At 37.3% G+C, this 10259-nt stretch overlaps 1 protein-coding gene and 1 pseudogene across 1 annotated transcript; both read left to right on the forward strand.

Moving 5' to 3' along the window:
- The first annotated feature begins 3316 nt into the window (after window positions 1–3316).
- On the forward strand, window positions 3317–5619 carry LOC110738637 (40S ribosomal protein S30). The gene is made up of 3 exons (XM_021919031.1): window positions 3317–3458; window positions 3557–3694; window positions 5281–5619. Exons 1-3 carry the CDS (start codon window positions 3455–3457, stop codon window positions 5325–5327), a joined length of 189 nt encoding a protein of 62 aa, XP_021774723.1. The 5' UTR covers window positions 3317–3454; the 3' UTR covers window positions 5328–5619.
- A 2408-nt stretch (window positions 5620–8027) lies between these two features.
- LOC110738562 lies at window positions 8028–9873 on the forward strand (annotated as a pseudogene).
- Window positions 9874–10259: the final 386 nt, after the last annotated feature.

The following is a 10259-nucleotide window of genomic DNA, read 5'->3' on the forward strand; positions in this document are numbered from 1 at the left end:
CAACTACTCGTAAAAGTTAACCCCTACAGTTCTTCTGTGGTGTTGTGTGTGGGAGGGTTGCGGATATTGACGATGGCGGTGGTTTATGTGGGGAAGATGGGTTGTGAACATGAGGGTGGGCAAATCTATACAAAAGTTGTCATATTCACCAAATGCTTCTTGTCGCATACGATGGTCCATAACTCTAAGGGGGTGTTTGTTTAGGGGGATAAAAAGGAAGGGATAAGGATAAATGATGAGTATAGAAGAAAAGTAATGTTTGTTTAGAGGGATGGGGATTAAAAGGGGTTGAGGATAGGGATTAAAACACCCCCTTATCCCTCCATTTCTATAACTAAGGGGGGTGGTATAAGGGGAAGGGATAAAAAAAATAGGCTAAAATACCAAATTACCCTTAGGGACCGTTTGGTTCGCACGAGGGAATCGGAATGGAATGAACAAAGGGAAAGGAGAAGAATGGAATGAAAATACCCTTTTTTTGCTTTGTTGTTTGTTTTTAAAACAAAGGGAATCAATGCCCCCACTACACCACCACATCACCACCACCACCACAACCACCACACCACCACACATTTCATCTTTCTCAGCCACCAAACTCCTCGTCGGCCATCCCCTGCCCCTCGCCGGCTCTCCCCCTCCCCTCGCCGGCTCTCCCCCTCGTCGCCACTAGCCGCATGAGCCACGACCTCCCCTCCCCCGAAAAAACCTCCCCTAGCCCCGCAAAGCCCTAGCCCCGATCTCCCTTGACCCCGAAAACAGCCGCCCAGCCCTCCCACAACCCTCGAAACCTTAGCGGCTAGGGTTTCGAGGGTGGTGGGAGGGCTGGGCGGCGGTTTTTGGGGTCAAGGGAGATTGGGGCTAGGGGAGGTTTTTTCAGGGGAGGGGAGGTCGGCGAGGCTCGGGGGAGGGGAGGGCGGTGGTCGGGGAGGGGCGGCGGTGGTCTGGGTAGGGGCGGCGGTGGTGATGTGGTGGTGTGAAGGTGGGTAGGGAATGAGAATGGTAATACCTATGGGGGGGTGGGGAATGAAGTTGGAAGGATTTGGGGTAATGGGGAGGGTAAAGGGAATGAATAAAAGTGCTAAACAAACATCAACAAAGGGAACCGGGCCAGTTGATTCCCATTCCCTTTCCTGATTACCCCTAACCAAACGACCCCTTAATGAAATTGAAAGACTAAGAGAAAGGGTAGAAGTTAGTAAGGGTATTTTTTTTATAATTTTACTACTTATCCTTAATTTATTTCTCACACTTATCAAACATGGGATAAGGATTATTTATCCTTGTCCCACCTATCAATTCCCTATCTTTATCCTCCTTCCTTATCCCTCTTATTCCTATCCCTCCAACCAAACGCCCCGTAAATGTAGTGTAGCTAAAGAACTAGGGGACAATTTTTATATTTGATTTCTAAGTTAAAAGTCAATTATTTAATTTAATAAAAAAAAGTCAATTATTTAATGCTAAGTTTGCCACATAATGAATGTACTAATAAGTAGAGGTATCAATTTGGGTACCCAAATGGATTTTGGATTGACCCACAATGGATTGGGGTATTTGGATTGGGTAATGACGGGACATTTTATCTAAACAAATCTAATCAAGTCGGGTCAAGCTTAATTATATTCGAGTCAAAGGTGGGTCTAGGTATGGTTATGTTCAAGTCAAATTCGGGTCGTGTCATATTGAGTTTAGGTAAGCCCGGAGTCTGATTTAATTGTGTTTATTTTGGTCAAAATGGATTTAATAGATTTTGGATCAGGTAATTTTGGATTCATCTAGGTCTTACTTCAAATCAATTCAGTTTTGAATATATCTTAATTTGAATCAATCATGTAATTTAAAACCCATTATTGAGCTATTTTCTATACAAGTATAAAAATTATCTTTGTGTTTTAGAATTTCTCTCTTCTACTAACAATTAAATATAACCCTCATTATTCCTCAAAAAAAAAAAAAAAAACCTCATTAACTACACTTTTTATTTAAAATTCCCCTTTGGTCTCAACTATAATCAATAAGTCGATAACTAATTAACTAATAAGTTTTGGGTCGAGTTTAATGGGGTCGTGGGTAGTTTTGATCAGGTTGAATGAGGGTCAGGTGAAATGAGGTATTCTCGGGTATAAATGGCTTCGGATAGATTTCGTTTCGAGTTAAATTGATTCTAGGTCTTGAATTATTAGGTTTTATTGGTTTTAGATAAATAATGAGCCGATACCAAGTTGGGTTTGGATCGTAAATTATCAGGTACAATCAATTTAAAGTTAACTTCGGGTTGATTCCAGACCGAATTTGGATTAAATTATTTTGGGTCCAACCAGTTCGAAAATAGTTCGGTTTTAGGTAGACCTTTCTATTTCTTTTCTAAATCAATAAAATTAACTTGACCTAATTTTATTGCTTCCTTTTTTTTTTCTTTTTTTTTCGCTCTTCTCAATCAAACTATCCCTCTTCATAATCAATTTTTCACTTCTAGTCTTCTCTAAGCCTTTTTTCCACTCTTCTCCATCATATTATCTATCTTCAATTTTTTTTTTCTTCTCAACACATTGTCTCACTTTTTCTATTGCAACAATTAATTGTAAACTGGAATTAGACAATATAGAGAAAATTGATTTTATTTATTACGCACTTATTTATTAAATAAGGTTTGAGCATAATTTAAACCATTCTAAAGGCATGTGTTACATGAATAGTTTTCTAGATACCCGGCACAACAAGCCCCATATGAGGCAACCTCCCTATGCTTGTGTGCCTTATTGATGCATGTGTTAAGGTGTAGCTTAGTGTCATTGGGTGTTGTTTCCTCTACTATTATAGCGCGTCACTTATGGGAAATACTAGTTTGGATTGAGATTTTAGGGTTCAGACATTGCACATGCGATGCAAGCTATTCTTGCTACATGTGTAACTTAAAGTTATTATGGATAGTAATTCTTATAGTGAATTTGTTTATAGGGTCACTTCGCTTTGCTTGCTCCTATTTGTTCAATCAACTAATTAAACATGACAAAAAATTAACGCAACCTAAATTTTTTAAATTAAGGAGTAAAAAAATCTGAGTATATCATACTATGTATAAGATAAACCTATTACATAATACTCGTAAAAGGAAAGTGTGCCATAAGATTACTAAGACCAGTAGACTACTAAATGTACAATACGAGTAACGCTAATGAGACCCTTTCTAACTCGTTTAATCGACTTGAACTCGACCCGACCTTTCTTATCGGGCCTTTCAAGTTTCAAGTAAAACGAGCATGGGCTGATGGGCCTAAAATTTTCCAAAAACCTAACTCCATTTTATTAAACTTTTAAAATTAATAATTTTTCTATCATTCCTTTAAAACCTCTCATCACTGCAAATCTCATTCCCTAGAAACCCTAGCCGGCAAACTCGAGGAGAGAGAAAAATCGCAGCAGCAGCAGCAGAACAACAACAAAATCAACAACAATGGGTAATCTTCAAATCTCTCTTCTTCTCTTTGAAATCAATTTTCCAGATTTTGAGCTTAAAAATGGTGGATAATTTGTTGATGATAACTGGATTTTTCAGGTAAGGTTCACGGATCATTGGCACGTGCCGGTAAGGTGAGAGGGCAAACTCCCAAGGTTGCTTCTCAAGATAAGAAGAAGAAGCCCCGTGGTCGCGCTCACAAGCGTTTGCAGTACAATCGCCGTTTCGTTACTGCTGGTACCCTTTTCTCTCTCCTCCATTTTTTTTTTATTTTTTATTTTTGTTGAATTTCTGTAATCTGTGATTATTGTCAGAAGATTGAGATTGATTTGTTTGTGAAAATGTTGATTAGTGGAGTGAATGAATTTGATTGTTGAATTTGATTGTAGTCTTTGAAGTGGATATTTTTGTTGATTGTGGGTTGTGAATTGCTGCTAATTTGAAGAATAATTCATTGAATTTTGAATCTTGTATTCATGCATTTCGATCTATGTGCTCTTGTAGAACAATTTGCTATAATTTGTACATTTCTATTTTTAACAATTTAGCTGGTCTTTAATGTTATTTGGAATATGAAAAATTCATGTATACCTTTTGATGTTGGATGGAAATTGCTAGTCTTTGAATTTGGCCAACTAAACCTTAGGATGGTTTTTCTTCTTAAGTTTGTAGGATGTTGTTTTAAGGAATGTATGTGTTCTTTATTTGTTATTAGAAATTGCCAATTAGCAGAGCAAGGGCATTTATATTTAAAACTCTTCTCATGTTGATTGTGGTCTCGAACAAATCGCTACATTCTTTCTGTTTCTTTTCACCTAAGTTCATGCTCGTTTCAACTTTTGAATGGTTGGTTTCATCCCCTTGAAACAAATTGCCTTTGAGTAGGGAGCTTTTGGGGAATGCTATGCGTTCTTTATTTTGGATTAGAAGTTGCCAATTAGCCGAGCAAGGACATTATATTTAAAACTCTTCTCATGTTGATTGTGATCTCCAACAAAACGCTACATTCTTTCTGTTTCTTTTCACCTAAGTTCATACTCGTTTCAACTTTTGAATTGTTGGTTTCATCCCCTTGAAACAAATTGCCTTTGAGTAGGGAGCTTTTGGGGAATGCTATGAGTTATTTGTTTTGGATTAGGAGTTGCCAATTAGCAGAGCAAGGACATTGTATTTAAAACTCTTCTCATGTTGTTTGTGGCCTCAGAATGCTACATTCTTTCTGTTTCTTTTCACCAAAGTTTATACTTCAACTGTTAAATTGATGGTTCTACCCCTTTGAAACAAATTGCCTTGAGTGTGGAGCATGTATTGTACCACATTAGGATTTTGGAGCTTTTGGGGATGCTATGTCAAGTATTCTATTAAGTGGAGATTGATTTTTGTTTAGTGCTGGGCTAGAAATTATTGTAGGTGTTATATTCTAAAGGTTTTTAGTAGTTTAAAATTGTATTTTCAGCGACAGAACTCATTGTCAACTTGTTGTTTCGAATGTGTTGTTGAAGGAATGCAAAAAAATAAAAAGTTCTTTAGTTGTTAATTAAATGTCTTTGTTAATACGAGTATAGAGTATAATTTTATCAGCTTTGTGCTCTAAGACTCGGGTCTTTTGGTCTTGCATTAATTATAATTTTAGAATGCCATTCTTTTGTTACCATTTCTTTGGCCTTTGCCTGCAATTCTGCAAAAACAGAAGAGTATCATACCTTGTGCTGTCAAGTTTTCTAATTCATTTTGGCCTTTTTGTTGTCAAAATGGTTTCACAATAAGCTGAATTGTGCTTGATTATCTTGTTCTCGTTTTAATTATGATACTTTTGATTTCAGTTGTTGGATTCGGCAAGAAGAGGGGACCTAATTCCTCAGAGAAGTAAGCGAATGGATAGCGAAATGTGAAGTTGTGCATCAACAATATCACAATGCTTAGGATATTCTAGTATCGCTTTAGTTCCTTTTGTCTTTTGATATTAATGGCTTCTCAAGTAATGTATTTTGCGTATTCATAAATCACTATTGTTTTGTGAGCTAGTATTGAGCTTTCTATGTAGTTGGTACCTTCCTTTTCTATGATAGTTAAAATTTTGGTCTCATTGCATACTTGCACAAAAGCTTGGATTTATCTTACTGGCAATGGATGTATTTGAACTTTGTATCTTCATGTGTTTAGCCCCTTGTTCCTGATTTCTTAGTCCATTGTTCTCTACTTCGCATTTCCTACTGTGCCTGTGGGCTGTGGCGGTGCTCCAAAGTGTTTGTGCTTAATAAATACTTGAGTACTACTCAAAGTAAGAGCAATATTGTTCCCCTTAATTTACAAACAGTTTTTTAAACAAGGGTTATTGATCTCTAATTAAAGGTATGTAATGGTTGATTCTCACGTATCTAGTCATGCTTGATAATTATTTTCACCAATGATGGTTGTTGTGCGCTTACACCTGCAACCTCACCACTGATGGACCTGTGAGAGGTTCATGTTCATTAGTGTCATTACCAACCCAAAAAAAAAAAAACCAAACCACTTCTCTTTACTTCTCCAGACGCTCTGTCCCATCTACACTTGCCAATAGTCTACCATCTGATGCTCCTTTTCTGTTCAGCTCAGTTGATAAGGTAGATAATTAAAGGGGAGGCAAATAGGCTGAGGAAGAGGCTTGTAGAAATGTTATGATGAAGGGGCTGTGAAAGTACGGCTGGAACTGGTTAAGGACAACGGAATAGGATATGAGGAGAGGTGGTGGTTCTTCACAGTGTGGTTGGGAACTTGGGGTGCAATGGAAATGAGGTTGGGGAGTGGTAGGTGTTGAAGGCGGTGATTGTATTGGGGGGGGGGGAAGTGGTGTGGATGACTATAACAACAAGGAAGAGTTGTGATGGTAGTGCACGGGGAGTTAATGAATGGCTTTGCAAGGAGAAGTTGGTTGATAAAAGGAGCGGGAATCGATTACATGGAAGGCTCATTTTATAGTAAGAATTATTTTCTAATGCTAGGTAGTTTTAATTATTTAAAAGCAACAAGATGTAGCTGAGATTATTCCTGTTAAATTTTTATCACCTTTACCTCACAAGTCTTTAAAAGAATTTGATATCCAAAAACTAAGGAATCAATAGAATTGGATGCATTTAAGTCAAGAACTACATAATTGTTGCAAAGTACTAAAATTGAAACACACACTACATTGAAAGAGGTAAATGATAAAGTAACGAAAGCTCTGTTTGTTTTGACGGAAAATATTTTCATAGAAAATAAAATTCTCAATTTCCATTGTTTGGTTTGTAATTGATAGAAAGTAATTTTTTCAATGGTGAAAAATAGTTCTCATAAGAATATCAAATGTCTTTCTCCTAAAAGGAAGATATGCTACATTTTCCTCCTTACTCTTTACATTTTATACCTCTCCTTTCATTTGCATTCTCCCTTTCACTTTTATGTTTCCAATCCTATATAATTTTTCTTGTACGAAAACAAACAAAGGAAAATTATTTTTACAATTGTACTTTCCCTTGAGGAATTATTTTTTCAAAAAGTTATTTTTCATTAAAACAAACGAAGTCTAACTATTATTAGAACCGTGATTTCAGAATCAAATTCAGCAACCTAAATTTTATTGACTAGACATTTTTTTTTTTTTAAATCTTAAGCAAACAAAGGATTAGATCAACCCATTAATAAAATAATACATACACTTTCTTCACAAAAAAATAAAAGAAAAATTACATGCATTTCGTTGCATTGGCAAACATAGGATTAATCTAGAGGTGGTCAATATTGACCCGGCCCGATCTGGCCCGAAAATACGTTAGGTTTGGGCAAGCCTAACAACACAATTTTAGTTCAAAACCCAAACCCGACCTGAAAAAGCCCTTTTTATAGGTTTGAACACGAAATTATATTAAGGTCCGACCTGGCCTGATTTTTATCACCTCTAGATTAACCCATTAATGAACCCTAAATGTGGCGCCAACCAAATGACAGGTCATAGTTAACTATGGAATAAGGCGGTTCAATTACAACAGAAGCGCGCACTTAAACATATTTTACCGTTACAACATTCAATTTGTTCGCCAAACTATTTCCCTCGTTTTCATTCATCAAACTAGTCCACGCTTCAATTTGCTGAAATCGCTCTCAATTTCTCTTTCTCCTCTGCAATCGCCAACCTTTCGTTGTCGTAATTCAGTAATCGCTCATTTTATTTCTTTCTATTTCTCTTCTTTTATTATACTAACTCTGTTTTGATTTGCTCTGTATATTTCTTCTTTCTGCATTATTTTTTTTATTGTTGTTGTTGTTGTTGTTGTTGCTGTTGCTGTTGTTTCTGTTGTTTGTTGTGTTGTTTTGTTTTGATTTGAATTTCAGGGATTTGTTGAATTCGTCGGAATTTGGCAATTTTGCAATTCAATCGATTTTACACCATGTCAATTCACTTTCGCTACAATTTGACTCAAAATCGAAGTAAATAAAATGTAAGAATCAAAATCCCCTCTTTCTTAATTTGAATTTTTGTCGGAAATTAGGTTAACAGCTATTGATAATTTGTGTATTTTTTTTGGGGGTTTTGTGAATGATTTGAAAAAATCAGTTGGAGTTGGATCGATTCATTCCAAACAGATCAGCTATGGATTTCGATTATGCGCACCACATGCTGACAGAAGGGTGGAAGGAGAAGAAGAGGGAGATGGAGAAATCACCGTATTCTCCGTCAAAGAAAGCGTATCGGAAGCGTTTGAAGAAGGTATTTGGGATGAACAGGCCTAGAATTCTTGCTTTCAGTAACAAACCACCTGCCCCACTTCCCCTAAACACCTCTGACTTGGACGTTGTGTCTCTTCGAAGGCGATTTCGCAGTGTTCCTCAGGTATATAGACTTTTCTCTTTGATTATCAATCTGTTTCAATCTATGGTTTAAATTGGTACTTAATTATATTGTTTTAAGTATGATGTGAATCATACAAGTTAGTTTATTTTGCAAGTTTTTGCTTTTGTATCGTTTTGTTTGTACAAGTTTTTGCTTTTAATGTATGATAAATTTGCACGTATTGGCAACAATTTTCCGATATTCTTAAGCAAAAAACGTTACATAATACGTAGTATGTTTTCGACTTATGAATATATGACAGCGTTAATTTGAAGAGTTCACTGAATAATATATCTTATTTTACGACTATGTGACTGTATTGTTACTTTGTTAGTGTGTCCTGCACCATTTTGATCGTTTCTTGTTCGCAATTGTAATTCTACAGACTTCAGAACGTACATTAGAATGCCCTGGCTTAATAGATGACTACTACTTGAATTTATTGGACTGGGGTAAGAACAATGTGCTTGCCATCGCTCTTAAAAACACAGTTTACCTGTGGGATGCATCCACAAATACTGCACGCGAGCTTGTGACTGTATCTGACGATGAAGGCACAATAACGACTGTGAGTTGGGCACTTGGCTGTCTGATTGCCATTGGCTTGGACAATTCTGAAGTTCAAGTCTGGGATGCTGTTTCCGGTAAAAAGGTAATTTTGTTTCTCATCTGCTTTATATGTCTTATGTTTGGCTTGATTTCTTACTGTTATCGCGTCATTCTTGCAGCTGAGAACATTAAGGGAAGGTCACCAAGCTTGTATCTGTTCACTGGCTTGGAATAGTAAAATCCTCACTACTGGATCAGCAGACAGTAGAATCAACAACAATGACCTGAGAGTTAGGAGTCATATAGTTGAAACTTACAGAGGACACCGGCGTGAAGTTTGTGGGTTAAAATGGTCACCATCAGCCAATATCTAGCCAGCGGAGGCAACGACAACCTTGTGCATATCTGGGACCGGTCAATGGCCAGAATAAATTCATCTACTCAGTGGCTGCACAGGATTCAAAACCACACTGCTGCAGTCAAAGCCCTTGCTTGGTGTCCCTTTCAGAGTAGTATGCTGGCTTCTGGAGGAGGAATGAATGATCAATGCATAAAATTATGGAACATTAATACTGGTGCATGCTTGAACTCAGTAAACACTGGATCCCAGGTTTCAGCTTTAATATGGAGCAATAATGAGCGCGAGCTGCTGAGCTCACACGTGCTTCCCAATAACAGTTTAGTGTTGTGGAATTACCCATCATTGGTGCAGATGGCAGAGCAGTTTACTGGGCATACGTCCAGAGTACTTTACATGTCTCAGGTAATTTTCTTGGTTTATTGAGAACTGCAGCTTCTATTTCTCAAGTAACCTCATTATTTGTATTTTACTGATTTTCTGGAATGCATGTTACAGAGCCCTGATGGCTTGGCAGTAGCCTCTGCAGGGGACGAGACCCTGCACATCTGGAACGTATTTGGTGATCCAGCTCAGGCGAAGACCAAGTTAGGAGCGACTCGTGAGCCATTTGCTCATGTAAGTCTGACAAGGGTTATCTCGGTCGCTACAATCTAACTCTCAATCAAACAATACTTATACGAACACCCTATAACCAAGTACAATGGCAAATAAAGGTTCGGTCCACGAGGAACGAGAGTAATTGCAAATCAATCTTAAACCTAAGCTAGTTCGAAATCAATGGAAAATGGTGTTCTAAAATACTACTAATAAGATGGAATAAATCAATAAACTAAGACACTAGGGAGAACGGGAATTCACCAAACCATCGGTAACTACGCAACAAGGAATCACAGAGACAGACGGGATATGCAAAGACTATATGTCTGATCAATATCATGTGATAGGAAGACAACGGACAATACTAAGCTTGGATTTCTCATGCACTTAACATTACTCGATACATAATCAAACCACATTCAATAATGAAATACTCAATTCAC

The sequence above is a fragment of the Chenopodium quinoa genome, unplaced genomic scaffold (assembly GCF_001683475.1).
Source record: "Chenopodium quinoa cultivar QQ74 unplaced genomic scaffold, ASM168347v1, whole genome shotgun sequence".
NCBI lineage: Eukaryota > Viridiplantae > Streptophyta > Magnoliopsida > Caryophyllales > Amaranthaceae > Chenopodium > Chenopodium quinoa.

What these genes read in the sequence shown, in the direction of transcription:
- LOC110738637 (XM_021919031.1), top strand. An exon ending in TCGCCGTTTCGTTACTGCTG is followed by an intron (nt 3,695 to 5,280) that starts GTACCCTTTTCT and finishes TTTTGATTTCAG; the next exon opens with TTGTTGGATTCGGCAAGAAG.